At 40.7% G+C, this 23,242-nt stretch overlaps 1 protein-coding gene across 2 annotated transcripts in view; it reads left to right on the top strand.

Moving 5' to 3' along the window:
- The first annotated feature begins 3,330 nt into the window (after positions 1-3,330).
- Positions 3,331-23,242, top strand: part of CRYBG3 (crystallin beta-gamma domain containing 3) — a 105,459-nt gene continuing 85,547 nt past the window's right edge. Inside the window, exons 1-2 of one of the 2 annotated variants that reach the window (XM_068546884.1) lie at positions 3,331-3,566; positions 14,907-14,973. In XM_068546884.1, coding sequence (XP_068402985.1) covers positions 3,418-3,566; positions 14,907-14,973 — 216 coding nt within the window. In that variant the 5' untranslated portion in view covers positions 3,331-3,417. Of the gene's footprint in view, positions 3,567-14,906; positions 14,974-23,242 lie in introns of those variants that run through there. The other variant, XM_068546885.1, reaches the window with a different exon arrangement.

Below are 23,242 nucleotides of genomic sequence, written 5' to 3'. Positions count from 1 at the left end.
AATTTCCCGGCAGATCCCAAAGTGCCCCCAATAACTCCAATACCAACTGACTCTAGGCATAAGGTGATGGAGAGAAAATCCAAGTGGAAAGAGATTGTGGTCTTAATTGCAGTTTAAATGTTTGCTTTTGTAAATTTCATAAACACGCACGACCAAGTGACGGCATTCCTGAGTTCACATTGGAAGAGACCGTACCAGTGAGATGCCCTGAAGCTTCAGTTTCATCAGCTTCACAGTAAATATGCTTCTACTGCGGATACTTATTAAATGTCTTCAGAAAAACTGAATGAACAAATGAAGACAACTGTGCTAAATTCGCATCTCTAAGATCCTTACAACTCTAAAGTTCAACTTTTTTACAGACTTCCTAGCGTAATCTTAGAACTTAGTATTCAGAAATTTGTTATTATGAGTTTAGAATACAAGAATGGAGGACATCTAGGAACTGATAAGTACTTGAAAAGTAAATAAATTAAAATTCAGGAATCATTAATTTATGGTTTTAAGCTAATTTTTCATAGACGAAGTTTGCCTTAATGGAGGCAGGACACCATGTATACTTACCTCACAATTCATTCAAATGCTTTGTTCTACCACAGGCTGGAGATTAGAATATCGTTAGACATTGTTTCCTTCATGAAGCAGTTGCTTTTGAGGGAAAAAAAAAAAAATATATATATATATATATATATACACATATGTGTATATATATATATATACATATGTGTGTGTATATATATATACACACACATATGTGTATATATATATATCATGGGTCTGTATTGGACCAACTGTTCATTTTAGGGGCCTCTAATAACATTTATATCTTATACCTTTGCAAGCTGTTTACTAATAGAAGGGATTCTAGCTGGATGAACATTAGCATTATTTCTACTACATGTACTATCGCCACCAATACTATAGAAAGTTTCTATATGAATGAAGGACTTTACCCATCATGATTCTGATGCCTTCTCTTTTACCAAGGATAGTGGTTATTGAAAAAATATGACTATCACAGCATTCTCCTTAACAGCTATTTTTTAGAGAAATTCCTTTCTTAAAGAAATAGCATTATTAGATAAAACCATAGCTCAGTAATAAATCTTACTGGCCCCAGTAAGTTTTTATCCCGAGAAAGACTTCCTGAAAATCTACCCTCTGGGTAGGTATTAGGGTGTAGGGCTTGCTTCGGTCACAGTACAAGTGGTGGACACATCTGGTAGTTATTTAACATTCCTTTGGGGAGATTAATTCCCTAGGCCTTCTAGGTGGAGGGAACGGTTTGCTTCATACTCTCTTTGCTTTCATATTCTCTGGGCTTTCTGGTAAGCTGGCCTTTAACGGAGATTCTTCCCTAAAATAATAAGGCTCGGACTGGAAATTTTACTTGTCTTATTCTAGTGTATTATTCTAGCTTTTCCCTTTTTTCTCAGACTCACAGAGAGGGAGGAAAGATTTGCAAAAGAGAAAGTGCTGACTAGCACTTTTGATCCCAGACGATCCCAATCTTGAGGGATCGTCTGGGATGAACCCAGCAGAAGGAAACTAGACTGATTTGACTTTGGTAGGTTAAATTGAGCCAGAACAAATTAGGGTGAGCGGCTTTGGGCTCTGCTGCAGTTAGTAGGGGCTGGAGTGCTTCTGCGAGGCAGCTGTGGTGTGGCAGGGAGGCTCAACAGCCATCAGCTGGTGCTGAAATGACCGGGGGGTGTATAGCCATCCAATCGACTCATCAACCTTCTCCTCCCCCAGGACTCCAAAGCCAGAGCGGGGATGACCTCAGGGTACCTTCCTGCCCCTCCCCCAAGTCAAAACTGCCTTGGACATTTCATTTTTATCTCATTTACTTGTATAACATTTTTAGTGAACGGGCATAGGATATTCACTTTTCTGACTTCTACACCCTCACAGGGGCAGCTTGGCTTTAAAACAAAACACCTGGGGTGAATGGGCCCCTTGATATTTTCTCTACTAGCCACTAGGGTATAAAAAAAAAAAAAAATCGTGCTACTATATTAGTGAAATAAGTCAGACATAGAAGGACAAATACTATACTATATGGATTCACTTATATTGATGCATCTAAAAGAGTCAAATCCATAGAAGCAGAGAGTGGAAAGGAGGTTGCCAGGGGCTGGAGAAGGGGAAACAGGGCGGTATTATTCCAAGGGTACAAAGTTGATGTTACGCAAGATGAGTAAGTCCTAGAGCTCTACTTACAGCACAGTGCCTATAGTTCACAATACTGCATTGTATACTTAAAACTTTGCTAAGAGGGCAGATCTTACGTCATAAGTGTTTATAATAATAATAACTAAGAGGGTGGGAGGGAACTTCTGGAGGTGATGGATGGTTTTATGGCATAGATTGCCAAGATGGTTGCATGGTGTATATTAATCTTCAAACTCATCAAGTTGCATACATTAATTATTACAGCTTTTTGTATGTAACTTTTTTTTTAAAAACTAAGAAAATCCAAACTACTGTATTTAGACATATTTAAAAGCAAATCTTAAGGACCTTTTGGTCTCCAGATTTCAGTGACGTCTGTGTAATGACTACATTTGTTCCAGCATTTACAAGTTTGAATTACACTTGTTTTTGATCAGTGACGTTTTGCAAGAGGGTTCGCCGGGGAGTAGTGTGTAACACGGAGTGTGAGAAATATCAAAACACATCTGGGTTAGAGTAAGTTACTCCACACAGTAGTAAGCCAGCCGAACAAGAAACGAGTTGTTGACAGATCTAGACAGGCACCTACGGAGCCCTCCACTTCTAAGACTCGGCCACGGGGTAACCTCATCTTTTGCAGCCCTGGGAAGCTGTTTTAGGAATAGCTGTTCGTTAGCTGAAAGGCAGCCAAGGCCATTCTCGTACCGCAGTTTACCAGGTGTGTTCACAAACTTTAGTTCATGAACTTCTTTCAAAAGTCTGAAAACTGTTCCGTCCATTGGCTGGAGGATAGAAAAACAAATCAGTAATAGGAAGGAAAATTTGAGCGAAAAGACAAACGGGCTGGAGCTCGTTTGGGCGGGAAGCCCAAAGCCCGGCGTAGCGGGGTTGCGCGTCCCGCCGGGTCTCAGGCCAGCGCCGGCAGCGAGGACCCGGCCGGCGGTGGCGGACGGCGGCGGGTCCCGGGCTCGGGGCGGTGCCGCGGCCTCTGGCTCCTCCCGGGGGCGGGCGGGCTGGGGGCAGGAGGAGGAGCCGCCGCACAGCGCGAGAAGTAGCCGCTCTGGGAGCGCATAGCGCCCGCGCTTCTCCTGCCCGAGATGGTCTGAGTCGCGCCGCCCGCCCGCCCGCCCGCGCCGAGTCAGTCCTGCTCTCGCCGGGTCCCGCGGCGCCGGTCTCAGGGCGCAGGACACCGTCTCGCGCGTTCCCCGGGAACGGCCGCGGACCGGCTGCCGCGCCGGGGAGATGTCCGGCGGCCGGAGGAGGGGCGGCGCCCCCTGGCACAGCTTCTCCCGGTTCTTCGCTCCCCGAAGCCCTTCCCGGGACAAGGAAGAGGAAGAGGAGGAGAGGCCGGGGACAAGCCAGCCGCCCGCGCCGGGCCGGGGCGCAGCCAGGTGGGAGCTCCGGGGGGGACGTCGGGGGGCCCTGCGCCGACTCGCGGGACGGGGGGCTCCTGGCCCCGGTGCCCGCAGCCAGCCGCTCTCGGCCAGGCTGCGCTCGTCACTTTCTGTTCTTCCTCCATTGCTCAGGTTTCGTCCTTCTCGCCCAGTTCTCGTGCCGCATCGCTTGGTTTGTTAAATCCGGGTGAAGTTCGTGACCCGAGGCCGCGCCAGCCCGCGGGGCGCTCTGCCTCCCCACCTCCCCTCCCCGGATGTGATTCGGTTCCCGTCCCACAGTCGCGTCTGCTCTCCAAGTTCTGCGGCAAAAGCGAGTCCCCCGGCGTCCTGCCGACAGTAATGGGGAACAGTTGTGAGCCGAGCCATCCGCCAGGGCAAAGAGGGCGCGATCCTAAAACCACTTCTGTGGGAAAGGTAACGCTTTGGAGCGCCACCCCCTTGGCTGGGATTTTGCCATTTTTTTCATAGTTTCTCAAAATGATTTTTTTTTTTTAAAAAAGAATGGTGATGCTGAGTTCCCAAGACTCCATCAAAATGTAAAACCCTCGCTAGGCTTATTTACCATTGCCTGACATTTAAATGATGCCGCCCTTCTCTCCCATGTCTCTTCGGAAACATCTGCCTCAAGTTCCCAGACAGATTCCAGAAACCAGGACTCGAGCTGTCTTGGTTTCAGTAATGAAAACTTGCCCCTTCTCTGCAGTCTTTTTTTCCTTCTCCACCTGCTGCTGTAAAATCGAAATTAAAAAAAAAAATTCATGTCTAATAAAACTACCTATTCCTGAGTCCTTTCATCTGTCCCGAGGGAGGAAGAGGGGTTAAGTGATATACAACTCGCTGTTTTAAACTTTTGATGGCAAGAGAGGCTTACGGCTCCGTCTTCCCCCAATTTGCGCTAGAAGGTCACTCATGTGATTGAAAGGACGCTCTCCAGAAAGCTGTGTTTACTTCAGATGTTAAAGGCTTCGTGGAGGGCTTCAAAGAAAAATGGATAGGAAACAACTGTAACTGTAACTGAGCTGATTCCATCAATATTTATTCAGGTCTTGTGATTTGATTCTAGTCGTTTATCTGTTCCTCAGTTTCCCTATTTGTGAAACATTTCCATTATGACCATCTGTTAATAAAATGCCACATCTTTCCAAGAAAGCTCCTATAATATTTGGAAAACTTCTCCTGGGAAGCTTCAGCTATTATTGCCCTATTAAGAGAAAATTTAAAATTCAGAGTTAACACAGTAGTTAAAAATAGTTTTGAAGTCTGACAGGACTCATCCAGAATGTCAGAATGCTGGTGTGGGCAGACAGCCTGTGGTGCCTGCCATCACTGCAACAGCACTAACAGTCTTGGATAATATGGAGGCAGTGTTTAAAAGAAATCCCAAGTAGACTCAGCAAAAGTTGGAAACTTGTGTCAGTGTTAGCAGGGAACAGGCAGGCCAATTTCAGGTTTATATCAGAATTGTCCTGAAACCCTGCCTGCTGCCCTGCCCTATTTTGGCTTTTTAGGCACTTCTCAAATCTCTTTTCTGTCTGGAGCTAACCACTGCAGCAACTTGTCTCTTGTCTCCTTACCACTTCTCCATTCTCATCTCCAGAGAGGCACCCACTGTGGCTTTTTGACAATGAGAAATTTAATTGTGCTTATATGAACACTAATTGTGTCCTCATCTTTTTTAGAACTTGCCAGATGTTAAGGGGATAGCAGATAATCCTTTGTGTGGGTGTTTCACCTTTTAAATGAGTTTAAATCTTTCTTTTCAAGGATATAAACAGACACAAAGCCTTTATTGAAAGTTTAATGAAACAAATGGAAACAATGTCCTAGTAACACAACACCCTGGTGTTAACAAGATTGGAAACAATTGCGATTTGTCACTGTGATCTTATTTCAAAATGAAGGGGGTTTTGGCTGTTTATTTTAGAGGCAGTAAGAACTTCTGGTTTTAGTGGGAGGCTGGTTTACCTTTTGTACTGGTGATTTTAGATGCAGGGGAGTCTGTTCAGACACGAGGGGCTTGGTGTGGCAGGGATGTAAAGATGACTGAGAAAAAGGTCCTTTCTCTCAAGGAACTGGGAGAAGGGAAGAAGACCACTTGAAAACAGTCATCCTACCATCTATGGTGTGTCTGGCACATTACAATTGACAGAGTATTTTAATAATATTACACTTTGAGGTTGGACAGACCTGTACAATCAGTATTTTCATTTTACTATAAGAAACAGTTAAAGAAACTTCCCCAAAGTCACACAGCTGCTTTTCAGTTAATGAACAAGTATTAAGTCCTATGCAGTGCCTGCAACTCTGAGCCCCCTTAACATACATTAAGGATTAATCTCTGCATTCTGACTTTTTCATGTACTCAAAACAAAATGCATTCTCTCAAACTTGGGTTGTATAGTCTCTGTTTCTGCACTTCCAGTGTTGGCTTACGTGAATTTTGTGACGTAACTTGTGTGTGTACAAATACCAATGGGACATAAATTCCTTAAGAACAGAATTCCTTAACAATTTCTTAAGAACAGAATTAAAAATTAAACACAAACGTAACCACAAGACCAATACAAGTAAAATTTACAGCATTATCCTAACAGCTGTTTTTTGGCTACTCACAAAATGCATGTGGTACCGACTGGGACAAACACAAGTTTTTTGGGGATTGCTAGGACTGTAGCACTGTGTACCACGCCATGATTCAGGTTGTCCAATATTTCCCTATTTGAACCATAGGAAAACTTTTGCTTTCATGGTGTGCTGTAATTTATTTGGGCATCATTTGCTGTGAACACATCATTTTTATATTGTGTTCATTGCTGTTCTCATTAACCTTCAGCAGTTAAAGAAGGCCTGTTTGCATCAACACTGTTGTATATGGGAATTCAGGTGTTGGCAATGGAATTACATTTCAGTACTTATGTCTTGGGTGGTTGACTAGATCCAGGAAGTGTTTATATTAATTTGTTTTAGGTTTTATAGAGATGAAAACTGCAACTGAATTCAATTCACTGCTCTAATGTTTAGCCCAATTTATGAGCATGCAATGAATGGACTCATTAGAAGTGATAGGGGAGAGCAGGGAGGGCTTCATGGTGGAGGTGGTTTTACCTGGGCCTTCAAGGCACTGGTGTTTTCCACAGATAGAGAATTTAGCCACGAAGAGAGAAACAGGGAGTGGGTCTTCTAGGCTGAGCAAAGGCCTTCAGAGGTTATGATCTCTTCGGGGCTGTATACATTAGTGGGGCAGAGTGAAAGAGGCGTTAAGAAAGCTAGATTAGCGCTGGGCCACAAAGAGTGTTTGGCTCTCGATTTAAAGCTTAGAGAATTTTTGTGAAGGTCTTTTAAACAGATACTGCTAAACTGAAATTTGGAGGATACCTGCCTTCTAATTTTCCCCACTTTGAGAAGATGATTGCTCAGTTTTGTTTCTTTGCTATATCACACATGATGGACGTGTTTAAAATGAGCTCTGTACAATGTTCGTAAACTCGGGAGGGAGATAGTAAGGCGAGAGCAGCATTTATCAGGGGCCCACTGTGCACTTCCTCCTGGGCTGGGTACTTTTACTTGCATTGTCTCATTTAAATGTCACTCTCAGCCTGGAAGGTTGGTATGCTTATCACTATTCTGACAGTTGAGCAAACTGAGGATGATAAGGTTCTTAGGTGTGGACACTGTTGGCATCTTGGGTGGAACAATTCTTTGTCGAACTAGGCTCTCCTGTCCTTTGCAGGACATTTGGCATCTGTAGCCCCGCCCACTAATTGCCAGTTGCATCCTCCAGTCATTGGGAGAACTCAAAACACCTCCACCCAGGTGGGTGGCAGGGAGAGTGATAGCACTGCCAGTGGAGAACGATTTACTCCAAATCATGACAGGAGTAAGTTTCAGGGGTGAGATTTGAAATTGGGTCTCTCAGACTCAGAAGCTCTGATTCTTTTTGCACACCATTCTGCCCACCACCCTGCTGAACTATGCTCCTTCAAAATACATCTGAATATGTAAGTCAGTTGGACCTTTCCTTCCTTTATTCCAGAATGGGTAACGCTGTGGCCCATTTCACATATACTCTTTTTGGCTGTTCCTTTGAGCATCCCAATATAGTGCTATTGATAGAAGGTAAGACAGGATCACTAGACCCAAGGCAGGGCTGTGTCTCATCTTGGTGTCCCCTTTACCTAGCTCAGGTGAGGGAGTGAATCTCTGTTGAGGAGCATTAAAGCACTTATTACTGGCTTTAAGCGAGGGTTAGTACACTCGTACCCTTACGGTGGGCATTTTGAAACATGGGGGCACCATAAAGCTCTCTAGACAGAGGGTTTGGCTATTGATTTAAAGTTCAGAGAATATTTGCTTTTCACCATGGCTGAGTGTGATTGATAAATGGGTAGAGCCAGGATGCTAATGGGATGTAGTGCAGGAGATAGTCTCATAAAAAATGTCAATAATGCCCCTGATACCAGCATGAGAACTGTTGGCCTTCAAGTTAAATGTTGACCACAGCATCAGTTATGTAAGGAAAAGGAGCTTTGTTCTCCGAATTTTTATCATGATTGCATTTTCATTGATTTGAAAGCACTATAGAGAATAATTGGTAACTAGTTTAGTGGAATAAGAGATACCTATGTGGTGTTGAAGGACCACATCTGTAGTTCATGCCTGCAGCAATAAAGGTGACTGGAAAATTCCAGAAGTCCTCAGCCCTGTGTATTTTGTGAGAATCTTGAGCTTCCAGGTTAATGGAAAGCACAGAACCTACCTATGGCAGTGGAGTAGAAATATAGACTGTTTTATGGTGTTGAAACCATACTTTTATTCAAGTGAGATTTCTGACTTTTGGGCTTAACAGGGTGTCTGCCAGATGTCTACCTTGGGGATTCTGTTTCTTGCTGAGGAAACTCCTTGAAAGCTAACTCAATTGTACACTGTAAACGGGTTCAAGTTGCAAGTGTACCTCAAATTGGCCTGCAGTAAATTTAATCAGCACTTCTAACTTTGAAAGTTCTGATTAAGCAAACATTTTGGGGGTTTTTTTTTCATCTCAGTGGAAAATATGTAAAAAGGATAATAGCACATTCCGTAAAGTAAGAGGAAAATAATACTCCCTCAGTAAAATATTTTGTTTCCTAACCAGAGTTTTGATGAAATACACTGACATGCAGATATACCAGAAATGCCAGTACAACTGTGGTAGTAAGAAAACATAGGTTGACATAAATTGAAACTCAGGAAAGTAATCCAGGCTCTCTACTGAAAAGAGAGTATCAGCATGAAGTAAAAGTTAGAGTCTTATATTTTTTTAGTCTGTTCATTCCATAAATTTGAGTGACTGCTACTTGTCAAGTATGTTGCTAAGGAGTGGGATACAAAGATGAATGAAAGACCAAAACTGCCCTCAGAGAGTTCCTAAATTAATGGAGGAGATAAACATGTATGTCTCTATTTTCCAGATGAGCTCATTATGTGCCAAACATGTATTTGGGGCGTGTGACATGTGGTTCAGAACGCACGTACTGTATCATGAGGGTCAGACGTGGTATGAAGACTTTCTCATACGAAGTGTCCTCTCGCTGCTCTGACCTTCTCTCTGAGCGTGGTTTGATGAGCAGCCTTGGCCAAGGCAGACTAGTGGGGAGGTGTGGCAGTAACTATACCAGCAGGGATGGAAGTGCTTTCCCTCAGTCCCACCTGCTCCTCCTTGACTCAGCAAGTCTTACATGGAAGCAGAAAAGCGCATCCTTTCAAAAATCAGCATTCCAAGTAAGCGGAGATCCTTATACAAAATGGCTTGGTGTTGATAGAGAAATAAGTTGAAGTTTTGTGACCAGAAATAACTAATTCTTACTGTTTACTTGGCAGTTGTGAAGGCCAAGTACTGGTACAACTCCAGCAGGATTACCTCTCAGTGTTTAATCCCTGGGGGTCTGTAATTGGAAATATCCCAAAGCAGCAGAAACAACAGTTTGCTTAGTCAAGTGTTTCTTTTTGCCTGACAGATTAATGATGACAAAAGTAAACCACCCTTAACCGGGAGATTGGGATTGAAATATATATACATGAATGAAATATGTAATGAAATAGATAACTAATATGTATGAAATAGATAATAACCTGCTGTATAAAAAATAAATAAAATTCAAAAATTCAAAAATTTAAAAAAAACAAAAACCTAAACCACCCTTAATTGAGGCCCTAATAAGATCCAAGCCCTATGCTTGGGGCTTTAAACATATACATTCACTTAATCCTCAAAGCAACCTTGTGAGTGAGGAATCTTTACTCCATTTTACAGATAACGTAATTTAAGGCTTGGAGAGGTCCAATAACTAATCAAAAGTGTCAACATCTTGTGGTAGAGTAAGGAGTCGAATTCTCCTTCCTGAATTCAAAGCCTACAGCATTATGTGACTACATCCCCTGCTTAACTTGGGAAGACCCAAACAGAAGGCAGGCCTTAGAAAATGGTATTGAATGGAAATAAAAAACAATGGCATGCAGCTGGATGTCTGCCCAGATGGCCTGGGTCAGTGCTCTGTACAATAAAGAATTTATGGTCCTGGCAGTTGAGAGAGGAAAATATATACACTTATACAACTTATAAATTTATATTTGAACACATAAAAAGAGTCAATCATCTCCTTCGAAAAAGATACAAATTACGACTAGCAAGATACCATATTCCACCTGTTTGATAATCAAAACTTGAGTTTGTTGGCAGGAGCTCTCATACACTACTAGAGGGAGTGTAAATTGATACACCACTTTGGAGGGCAATTTGACAAGTTCTATCAGTATTATACATTCACATACTCTGATTTAACAGTCCCCTTCTAGGAATTCCATTGGCTGTATACAGTTTGCAAACAGGCCAAAAGTTGCCTCTACAAGTTTAGTCATTGCAGTGTTGTTTTAATTAGCAAAAGATGAAAAATAAAGTGTAATCCCATCAATAGTGGACTAATTGGTAAATCGTGTTATATCCATGTAGTGGAATATTACACAGCTGTCAAAAAGAATGATAAAGCTTTTTATGTACTGATAAGAAAATGTCTCTTAGATACATTAAGTAAAAAAATAAAAAAAGCAAGATACAAACCACTGTGTATAGTATGCTCCTGTTTGCATATGAAAATGGGGGAGTATGAAAAAAGTCTGTTACTAGTGTTGTGTTAACTACTTAGGGAGGATGAGAGACTGGGTGAATTAATGAGGAACAGGAGGGAGAATTTTCATTTTAGACCTTCTTATACTTAAAAAAAATTATGTGAATTATCTATTTCAGAAAAAAAAAAAGACTGGTTATGACCTAGTGAATATCTCTGTATAAAAGAGGAAAAAAGAGAGAGAATTTATAATCCTGAGTTGGCAAAAATTCTCCAAAGAAAGAATGAACTCCATTAACTTGTTCAAGTGAGAAAAGTTATGATTAAGGCTATAAGTAAATGGAATATTTATAATGCATAATAATTAGATATTTTGATACTTCCTACAGGTATGAGGAAGGCTTATGCATTATTAATCTGCAATGTGAAACTGGGTGGAGTTAACAGAGCATCAAAAATATCAGCTCATTTTTGTGAGATCACCTAAATCATCTGCTTTAAGTAGCAGTGTGACTCTGGGCAATTCATTAGCTCTCTGTCTTTGATTATAAAGCGAGGGAGGTGGACCTCATTGCTAAGGTCTCTTCCAGCTTTATCATGCCAGCCAAAACTCCATAGGGTAATAGATGTGTAGATTAGGAAGACTTTTGTTTTACTGGAAAGGTTACATATGAATATGCATTGGGTATTTCCTCTCTGTAGTTCTAACATTTTCATCTGTTGATTTGAAAACCTCACCAATGTTTTAACAAGAATTCATTTGGTACCACTTGTGCCAGGCCCTGTACTAGCCTCTGGGAATCCAGTGCAGCATGGTCTTTGGTTCAAAACACTCCTGCAGTTTTGTGGGGAAGGCAGACATAGCACAAATCTTTCTTTTCCTCTTAAAATAAGTACCAAGGTGTCTCACGGGGCTGTGGAGCATTTAACAGGTGTAGGCCCATTCTTGAGACTCTCTTCTTAGAGGAAGCAGTTTTAATCTCGTTTAAGCTGTTTCTTCTGGCCTTTCTGTACATGTGTCTATTTACTATTCTTTCTTGATTTGTAAACTTTAGACAGTTTATATTAATTTCTGGTGATGGTAGATGAGGACTTAGCTATTTTACACCTCTTCCCACTTCCCTTTATTCATTCAGCCAAGATAAGTGTTATAATTTTGGGATTAAATCAAAAGTCAACCTTTCCATGTATATAAAATACAGTTTTGTTTAGAGTAGTACAACATGCTTTTGAAGGAGCACATCTTTTATGTGTTTTTTATGGCAAGTAGCACAAATGGTAGTGCCAGAAATGACATGAAAATGGTATTTGAATGCTCTCACAAATACTAATTTTGTGTGATTTCTACATGATATGTTAGAAATTTCTGCTTTGCTCTTTGTACTAAAATTTATACAAAACATGGATGCTCCCCTTAGTGGCAGATCATAATTTTTTATAACTTCCATGCTTCTTATGACAAGGAATGAAATACTTTGAATTTTAAATTTTGATAACTGGGAATAGGTTGGGTGAGATGTAAACTCTCAGCCTTTTATTGTCTTCGTTGTCGAAGCAAGAAGGATCATACCCTGGCTGGAGGGGTGGCATTGTGCTGTATTTCAGTCAAAGCTGAAAATATGTATGGTAATAATTTTGATTGTTCCATTGTTCTAGGTAGGCAGATAGGGATCTTATTTGGCAATGTTGTGTTTATTATGATACAAAGAAATTGCCATTATGAAATATTTGTACTGTTAGTATTTAGTTATTTGTCTACTTTAAATTTGCTAGCATTTTTTCACTAAGTTGTTTTTATGTTTTAAAATCAACTACAATACTTGTTTTTTCTTCCTTTTGATAGTAATATATGCTTTTCTAAAACAGCTATGAAATTATAAGAAAATCAAAAAGAAAAAAAGCACAACTCATACATAACCCTATCCACCCAGAGACGAGTACTCTTCTTCTAGATCATTTCCTATGTGCATGTCCACATGCATGTATACATATTTTTAGAAAAGTAGAAGTTCTCTTCAGGATTTTGAAACCTGAATTTTTTTTTCACTTAACAATGGTGCTTTGTCATTTTCTACAATAGTACATATACTTCTACAAATTATAAAGATAATTTTCACCCTTTGAAAAATCTTAGATGGGTCATTACTTTTCAGAATCTAGTTTGAATATCTAAATGTGTCTCTGCTTACAGAGGGTTTGTATTCCGATGGGAAAGTTATCTAGATTTATATATAATGTGCTTTGAAGTAAAATAAAGCCGGGTGAGGGAAGAGGACGTGATGGAAGTAGTGAGTCTGTAATAAGGTACAGAGAGGATGGTCATGAAAGGCCTCTCTATTGGGTAACATTTGACCCAAGACCTGCATGATATTTGGAAGTAAGGACATGAGCAAATCAGAGGAAAGGTCTTTCCAGGAAGAGCGAAGAGCCAGTTTCAAGGTTCTGGGGCAGGACCATGTTGGCACAGATGCCAGAATAGGCAGAGACAACAGAATGGAAGGGAGCCAGGGGCCAGATGAGGTAGGTCTTGGTAAGGAGTTGAGACGATGAGATTACTTTTTTTAAAAAAAAGTAATCACTGGGGCATGGGTTTATATGTATTTGTATGTTTGTATATTCTCACACAGTTTATCCGCTTATTGGTATCCAGAAGAATTGACAGAGGAGGAAGAATTTGAGCTGGGGGCAAGGTCAGCCTTGGTCGGCTCTGGGAAGACCCAGTCTCACCTGTCCTTGGATCTCCAGTGCTCCTCCCTCAGGACAGTTTGTTGAATGGTACACGAATGGGTGTCCCATTTTAGACAGCAGCTAGAATACTGCTTTGAGTTCACGTCACAGCAAAAGTTCAGGGTATTGATTCTTTTTTTTTTGTTTGTTTTTTAAAGACATCTTATTACTCTTTTTTTTTTTTTTTAATTTTTATTTATTTATTTATTTATGGTTGTGTTGGGTCTTCGTTTCTGTGCGAGGGCTTTCTCTAGTTGCACCAAGCGGGGGCCACTCTTCATCGCGGTGCGCGGGCCTCTCACTATCGCGGCCTCTCTTGTTGCGGAGCACAGGCTCCAGACGCGCAGGCTCAGTAGTTGTGGCTCACGGGCCCAGCTGCTCCGCGGCATGTGGGATCTTCCCAGACCAGGGCTCGAACCCGTGTCCCCTGCATTGGCAGGTGGATTCTTAACCACTGCGCCACCAGGGAAGTCCCCTGTGCTCCAGTCTTATATTAAAAACAAACAAACAGAACACGGTTTCCCCAAAATACCGTATTCTCTATCACCTCCTGCCTTTGTACGTCCTCTGTGGGCACTTGACTGAGCAGGCAGAATCACTGCCTCTTGTTTCCTCTGTGCTCCATGGCACTTCTTTCATTCAGCAGTTATAACTTGTATCAAGTTGTATTATTTGTTTGTTTGTGTATCAGTCTCCCCTACTAGACTTTTTACAAAGACCCTGACCTACTCCTTCTTAAATCCTCAAGGCCTCGCACAATCCCCAGCACATGGTAGAGTGTCATGATAACCTTTAAAGTGGAGCTACTCAATTTGTCTAGGATTATCAAAGTATGGAAAGAAAATAATATGTAAGCATAGAGACATAAATATTTAGATCTAAAACGTATGTGTGCCTAATAGGCAAAATAGGTTATTGTGACATCTCATAAGGCATCTGTGAAGGTATTCCAGACAGGACAATTAGAAGTGACTATCTGGAAAATCAGAATTTTAAGGGGCCATCTGGGACACATTCGGGGTTAGATAAACCTGCATCTAGTTTGAATATCCCCAGAATTCGCTAGATGACCCTATACATTTATAAAAATTTGCTGAGTAGAAATATATTCCAAATAACACTCAGCATAGGCATTAAAGAAAGATTACACTGTGGAGAGCCTTAATATAGATAAAATCAACGAAAGGTAACACTTTCCAAGATTATGATAGCTGTACACTGGTGCTCCTTTGTTCAGGTGCATCATTAGTGTGATGCTGGTCGTCAGCATAAGAAAATACAGCGCAGAATGGACTCACAAAAATGTCTGGAGCCTGGATGAGCATTTTCAAATGTGTGTTTCAAGTGTAGAGACTCCTATCAACATCTTCTTAGTATAACACTTTGTATATGAATCTTTTGAGCATGGCAGATATAAAGGACCTTTCAGTTTTTTCATTAAACACAGAAACTGTATGATTTTAGTAATTCTCTTTTAATTTCAAAAGAAACTGTGGTTTTTATTTTTCAGTGTTGAAAATGAGCCCATGAGCACAAGTCAGAAAAAGGAAAATGTACTTTCATCAGAAGCAGTAAAGGTATAGTTTTAAATTAATATTATTTTATATCAAGCAAATATGTTTCTTAGTTTCTGCTGTTTCTTATTCTTTTAGATTCTGTCATCTCATTTTATGTTTCAAAAAGAGCATAAAGTCTTATTACTTGATGTGGAACTCCAGCCCAGCTCTACTGGACAGTTGCATCTTGGGGTGTGGGTAGGGGGAGAGGACTGAGGAGAGACTTGAGGCAGTGGTGCTCTTACCCCAGCCTAGCCACTAACCAACTGTGAGGCCTTCAGCTGAGGCATTTAACTTCTTTGTGCCTTGGTTTTCTAATCTGTAAATTGGATCATCTGACCTCCACAGTCTCTTTTCTCTAGGAACTTCTTTGATTTATGTTGTGTTTTCTCAAATGCTTCTGACAACTAAGAGTGCTTTTGAGGGCGTAGAAGTTAATGACATGTTCGTACATGTCATTAGTATGTGATGATATGTTTGTCAGCTCATATATGAACTGGCTTTTCCTGCATCTACAGGACAAGCATGAAAAGAGTATAAGGTACACTTCTACACAAATAGTTACTAAAAAGTGTGATTAAAAATCCTGGAAAACCACTAAACCTTATAACATTTCTTTTTAGTCATAAGTGATTTTGTAGAAATTGGATGTTTGTGTTGTTTGGGGATGTGAGGCCAGGTATGTGATCAAGTTTTGGTAGCTGTCTCCCATTCATGGAGTTTGGTCCCAGTTAACTTTCTTTTTAAACGATTTATGACAGTCAAGGAGAAAGCTTGTGCTTTCCAGGGATTTCTGGGTACATTAGCTTGGTCAGTGGAAGGACCAGAAAGTCATCTGAATTCTTCATTACTGATATGGGGACTCTTAAACATTATATGAGATCCAAAGACCTTAAATATGGTAAAGATAAAGCTGTTTTCATTCTTTATTCCCTCCTCTATCATAGTTAGCAATATAAATATTTTTTTGAAAGAAAAAAAAATCAGAATCTGATTTTTTTTAAAAACTTCATTGAAAGAAAAAAATCAGGATCACCTTGCTTCCCTTCCCTTTCTTCTTCCTTTGTGAATTTGGCTACTAAATCCTGCTCCCAGGTTTTATAACACCTGCTACCTATTCTGTTTCAGCCAGTCGTTAGCCAGCTTGCTGGTTTACCACTGCATGGGCTCCGTAGCTTCCTCCCTCTTGCTCAGTTTTTACATGTCCTGAGTTGCCTTACTTCAAGATTTTTCCTTCTAACTCTATACGTGCAACCTTGCTCTTGAGTTGCTTCGCAGGAAGTACGTATGTTACTTCTTTTTTTTTTTTTAATAAATTTATTTATTTATTTATTTATTTTTGGCTGTGTTGGGTCTTCGTTTCTATGCGAGGGCTTTCTCCAGTTGTGGCGAGCGGGGATCACTCTTCATCGTGGTGCGCGGGCCTCTCACTGTCGTGGCCTTTCCCGTTGCGGAGCACGGGCTCCAGATGCGCAGGCTCAGTAGTTGTGGCTCACAGGCTTAGTTGCTCCGCGGCATGTGGGATCTTCCCAGACCAGGGCTCGAACCCGTGTCCCCCGCATTGGCAGGCAGATTCCTAACCACTGCGCCACCAGGGAAGCCCCGTATGTTACTTCTGAGATCTCACACTTCAAAGTTGCTTTGGCTGCCAGCTCCTGTCATTCTCTCTCTTAATCCCTCATTACCTCTGCACCCACCCTTGAGCTTCAGAGAACCTTCATGTTTTCCCTGCTTTTTTCTCCTCTCTTGGTCTCTACTTGTTTGTCTGCTTAGCCTGGAACTGATATGTAACACTTCAGCTATTAATCTCACTGAAAGAAACCTTTAGTCTTCACACTTGGCCCTCAGACTTTAATTTCCAGTAGTCCTGCTTTCCACCTGCAGAGTTTTGCTCCAGAAAGTTACATCTTTGTGGCTTCAGTGTCTATGTGGTGGCAGATATAGTGGCTGGGCCTCCATGATTATGATCTTTTCTATCCATTCTTAGTATCTTGGTTTGAGTGCCCAGGATAATTTCAGTTAGGGATTTGGGCCTCCAAGTAAACAGGGCTCATGTTGTGAAACTGTTTCTCTTATGGTTTGAGGCCTATAGGATTACTTATACTTGGGCAGTTTTGTTAACCCATGATAGAAGGGCACCATGGCACTCTCATTGGACCATGTAACTGTATTTTTTTACTTTCTGGAAATTATTGGTAGGATTTCCTCAACCTCGCTACACAGACCCAGTTGTTCTGGGACCTGCTGCTGCCAGGCATCAAAAATACTTACATTTTGCAGATTATATTCCATTATAGGTTATGACCGGATATTGGGTATAATTCTCTGTGCTATACAGTAAATCCCTGTTGCTTCAATTAAAAAAAGAAAAGAAAAGAAAAAAGTACATATTTTGATAATATCAATAGTCAGCTGCATACCTAGGGGGAAAGAAAGGTTAGCAACAATATCTATGATCTTATTATTTTAAATAGCCTCATTTAAAGTTTTTTATTTAGCAATTAGCATAAAACACGCATTTACTTTCTTTGTAACGAATGGTTTTCTGAAACATAGCACTCCACTGTAATGTGACATTTCTTGCCATGCTTCCATCTTCTTAACCTGAATTTTATGATAATGCCTTCCATGATAAGGAAAAATGTGTACCATTTTTCCTCTCCAGTGTAAAATGTAACAGATTTATGTATAATGAATGTTTTTAGTGCATTTCTTTTTGTATTTGACCTTGAGATACCAAATCAAGATATTGATTGTTTTGTTATAAATTTAAGCTACAAAAAATTAATTATATTTTTCAAACAACTGGAGACTGTAGAAGCTTTATATTATCTTTGGACATAATTAGATTCTTAGTTCTTAAAATATCATTTATACGCTATACAAATTTTGCTGTTTTGCTAACATTGGAATCTGTTTCTCACATGTGCAGCTACCGTTCCACTGAAATATATATTTCTTCTATGTTAATCAGTTTTTGTATCTAGCTGGCAAAATTCCAGATATTTAGTCCATATTCTATGTTTATTTCTCTATAGGGGATGTAGATTCTTGTCTTGCAGCCTTAGACTCTTGCTGTGTTCATGTCTACTGTTATTTAAAAGAAAGGGAAGGCATGTTATAATGCCCTGCTCCCTTCTGCCTGCTTCAGAGGACTGTTCATCCCTTCCTGCCTTCCAAGGCTAAGCTCCCTAAATCCCCCTGCTAGTGGTACTGGTCTCTAATTTCCCACCTTCTTTTGGACTTCGCTTTGCACTGCATCCATCTCTCCATCTTCACTGGCTTCCTCTATTTCTCTCTAAATATATAAAATTTTAAAAAATATTTTTTTTTCCTTTCATGGGTCTGGTTTCCTTTCAGGCTGTCATTTCATTTTACTGCTACCTTTAACTCAAAGATTTCTTATGAAAGTTTGTCATAATCACTGTTTAATTCTTAATGCTTTCTAATCTGACTCCGGTCTCTCTCCTGGTTCCCTTAGACATTGGAAAATCAGTACTGTGCCTGCCATACATTGTCATAGTTGTTAAATGAGTGAGAGTCATTCCATGAAACCCTGACCTCTTGCTAAGATCAGTGGCCTTTTCTTAGTTCTTATTGTATTTAACCAGTTGAGACACTTGATTTTCCAAGTCTTGTCTCCTTTCCAGAAAGTTTCTTTTTTATATTTGCACTTATGATATTGTACATTCTTGTTCCAATTCCTGCCTCTGGCCATTCCCTTCTGTTTCCTTCACTGATTCTCTTCTGGCTAAATTACTTTTCATGTAGATGTTTCTCAAAGTCCTCAACCCTCCTCAACATCAGTCTTTCAAAGTAGTATCTTCCAATCTTATTACTTCATCTTTTGGCTCTCAAATCTCTACCCGACATCCCTCTTGAGCTCTAGACTTGATTGTCAGAGTTCCAGACATTTCTACATGGATGGCCTTTGATACTGCAAACTCAGTCCGCCCAAAAGTCTCAATATTTTCAGAGATGTTCTCTCTATATAAATTTGTTTGGGAGATAGAGGTGTTGGGAGGTAGGGAGGATCGTTTAACTGCTTGGGATGGAGGAAGAGCCCTGGGGGTCAAGTACTCCATTTGGAGATTTTCAACCAAACTCTGCTCTTAAGCCCATGTCTCATATTGCCCTAAGTAGTACCTAGAGTCTTCAAATCCTGAGCTTTTCCAGGTGGTCTGCTGACAATCTGTCTGTAGATTGTTTCCCCCTTATGATCAAAGTTCCCTGTTGCAGACACTTGGGTGGAAGCTTCTTCTGGTCAATTACCATGCCTTCATCTGCTTTTGCCTCCTAAACTTTTTCTGAAATCTCTTATCTGCTAATATCTACTCTCTTCCTCTCCTTGTATTTATAACTTAAAAAAAACCCTTTACTGTCATTTTAGAGTGTTTTGTACAAGACAAGAAATCAGTGTGTGTGGTTTATCTCCAGTGTTAATCAGAATTTTTATCTGTTTTTCTCTTTATAAATTTATTTATTTATTCATTTATTTAATTTTTGGCTGCATTGGGTCTTTGCTGCTGCGCGCAGGCTTTCTCTAGCTGCTGAGGGGGGGGGGCTACTGTGTTGCGGTGCACAGGCTTCTCATTGCCGTGGCTTCTCTCGTTGCAGAGCACAGGCTCTAGGCACACGGGCTTCGATAGTTGTGGCTCACAGGCTCAGTAGTTGTGGCTCGCAGGCTCTAGAGCGCAGGCTCAGTAGTTGTGGCGCATGGGCTTAGTTGCTCCGCGGCATGTGGGATCTTCCCGGACCAGGGCTCGAAGCTGGGTCCCCTGCATTGCCAGGCGGATTCTTAACCACTGTGCCACCAGGGAAGTCCAGAATATTTATCTCTTAATAGTTGAGGAAAGTGAATCTCAGAGAGATTGTCACTTGACAAACTCATATTATTATTGAGAGGAGGCAGGAGAATTCAGATGCAGTTCTATACCATAGTGCTTCCCATTTGTGAACTTAATTTGTTAAGGTATACTTATAAACTTAATTTACCAAAAAGAAATCCTATTAAAAATTAAAAGAGCTGTGGCAGTAAGTCTGTTTTCAGAATGAGTCATGAGCTAAATAAAATGAATTAAATCTGAACCATAGGTTATAGATTTTCCAAACCAGGCCTGAATAACTTGATGATTATTAGGCTTGTTCTCAGTAGCTTGGCGTCTGCTTTATATAAAGTTTAACTCTTGCCCCATTTTAGAATTGTTGCTCATAACTGATCATACAACTTTGGTGAAGGTTCTGGTATTTTTTAAGAGATGTCTGGTTGCTATATGCCTATGATGTTTCTAGGGACAACCGAGGAGTGTCAATCTAGTGCATATTACTGTTAGTTGTTAATAATTCATAACCCTTATTTTTAATATTATCATAAATAATTTACTAGAAAGAACCACGCTTTTTTTTTTATTGTTGCCACTGTTCACTGATATGTAAAACTGGGAGAATTGTAGCTCAAGAGTATCTCACTGAATAAAAATAGTCACAAATTGTCCTTTATATCAATGCCTATATTGAGGGTACAGTACTGTTTAGTAAGGTGAATATATTAAATTATGCATTTGTTTATATTTTGATTTGTGTAACTCTTCTTTCCTTATTGGTCTTTTTCAACTCTTTTTTGGCCAGAGGTGAAATGGTAGTCAAATTTAAATATATTAAATGTTTGCATGGTTAGGAGAAATATAATTACTGAACTAATTTTTAAAAATAAATTATAGCCTTAATGCATGCTTGCTGTCCTTTTTTTGTCAGCGATACAAATAGCAATATGACGTCAATTTAATATCAAGATTTTAAGATTTTTCTTTTTCAAACACGGGAACTCTCTTTTTAAAAATTTCAACTATAGTTGGACTTGGAAGCCCCTATATAAACAGATTCAAGCAACGCTCCCCTGTTGATGATGGGGAGGAGTAGCCTGGAGCCTCTGAGTCGGCCACTGTTCCCTGCCTCTGTCAGCCACGGCACCTCCTTGGAACAGTTTTAAAATTACACGTGCAGTGATGGAAAGAACACACTCTTTGGAATCAGACATATCTGGGCTTAAATCCCAGGTCTCCATGTGGTAGCTTTCTAACCTTGGAAAATTTACTCAACCTCTCTGAACTTTGGTTTGCTGCTCTGTAGTGGGAGGTGTCAATCCTTATTTTAGAGAAGTGTTTTAGAATTAACTGAGATAACACGTGCTGCACTGCACGATACCCAACACAATTTAGGTACTGAGGAAAAGAGCTGTCTTCTTGCCATATACAGTCTGACAACAACTTAGAATCTAACTCTTTGCTTAAGAATGGTGCTGACTTTTTCTGGGTGAATGGTATGGAAATCAGCTATTAGAAACATTGATTCTCTGTAACATTTGAAAAGAAGACATAAATGAACGTATGTATGCACACTGAACTTTAGCTAGAAGTCAAAAACTCTCACCCTTGATTGCTTCTATAAAGACTGGGTGCTGTCAGGGTGCCTGAAGTGGAGATTGCACTGCATGTTACTGCGCCATTCACATGACCAAAGGGGCTGCCAGGGCTTAAGCCTGTTGATATGGCTGGTGCTGCTCTGGGGCCTTGATATCTCAGAGTTCTTGGATGTTGAATGTATTGCATGGTATCTGGTTCGATTTGCAGCGGCTCCAACCTCTCATAGACCTGGAATAGTCCTACTTTGTGGTGTGGTGGCATACCTTATGAAAATGGAAACTGGGGATGAAGGGTCATGTACATACTCTAGATTTTTGTGAGTAAATTTGCCTCCCCAGGTGCCAGATACTGATTTGAGAGCTCCAAAAGGCTCTCATAGAATTAAAAACATTTATTATTCTGGCCCAGTGTTTTTGTTGGAGAAGTGTTTATACCATAACAAGAAGGAATGGTTTTCCCCTACGTTATGTCATCTTGTTCTTTTCTCTTCTCACCTTACACACCTGCCCTGGTTGATTTGATTTTACCTACATCTTAGCCAATGACAAAAATCACATCTGTCCCTCCAGCCCAATGTGTTCTCCTGAGCTTCAGGGTGATGGAGCCAATTCTTTGATGGACCTTTCCTGTGAAGGTCACTGAGTATGAGATTTGACTTACTCAAAGTTGAATTCAGTGTGTTTTATCCTAATTTCCTTCTGTTCCTGTATTCCCGGTCCTGCTGAAAGGTGCCACCAGTTACCCAATCTTGATATCAGGGAATGATTCTGCCAAGTAATGTGTTGTGGCCAGATATCTTAGGAGAAAACTAACTAGAATTGTCTAGTAAGCAGCTGGGTTTAGTTTATGAATGCCAGATTTTGGTAACTGTAAGTAATCTAGGTAATAGTCCTACTCATGCTGAAAGCATAAAGTTGTTTGCCCTAACCTTGTGGTGACAAGGAAAAATAGGGTGTTAGAGTTGTTTATTGGAAGAACACACACACACACACACACACACACACACACACACACACACACACACTCATGCACGCATGCACGCATAAGTGTAGGCAGTTTCCATTCTGAAAAGCTTTTGAGTTGTAGTAGGAATTTCCCAGGCAAAGAGGGCAAGGGAGAAATGGTCTCAGCAGTGGTAATAGCTTTGTGCAAAGACATACCTGTAGTAAGAGAAAGAGGAAGCAAGAGGAGAGGGGGGAGAAAATAGGCTCCCATGAATGCCTGAGACTGCATATGGTGACATTAGGCACTGTGAGCATTGCGAGTGACAAGAGATCGAATCAAAGAGGGGCTAGATCCACCAAGACCTTAAATGCCATGCTAGGGAGTTTGGATTTTATCCTGACAAGGGTGCACAGCCAATGGAGGCCTTTAAGGATGATTAGATTTGAAATCTAAAAGATTGCTGTGGCTTTTATCTGGAGAGCAGACTGGGGAACTTTAGGAATGGAAGCAAGGAAACAAGTCGTTCATTGCTGGCAGTATTCTAGGAGAGAGGTCACGGTGTTCTGATGTTTCATCTGACTTTTTAACAAGTGGGAATGTTACAGTTTACAGAAAATGGAAGAATGGAGACACAGCATGATTAAGTTCAGTTTGGGATGTATTGAGTTTGAGGTGCCAGTGAAGCATCCAGGTGGGTATGGATGTTGGGTTGATCGTTGGATATACAGTCTGAGTTGAGAATACAAATCTGGCAATCATCTGATTAATCTGTGAGAAATGAGACCTCATAAGAAGATCATGAAGGTAAAGTAGCCCCGGGCTAGAAGTTGGAGAAACATGATATGTAGGGAGTGGCTAGAAGGATGTGAACTTGAAGGAGATGGAGAGAGCATTAAGAGAGGAAGAAGGGAAACCTCAGGGTG

Source organism: Eschrichtius robustus, chromosome 6 (genome assembly GCF_028021215.1).
Source record: "Eschrichtius robustus isolate mEscRob2 chromosome 6, mEscRob2.pri, whole genome shotgun sequence".
Lineage (NCBI taxonomy): Eukaryota > Metazoa > Chordata > Mammalia > Artiodactyla > Eschrichtiidae > Eschrichtius > Eschrichtius robustus.
This window is presented reverse-complemented; position numbering and strand designations above follow the sequence as displayed.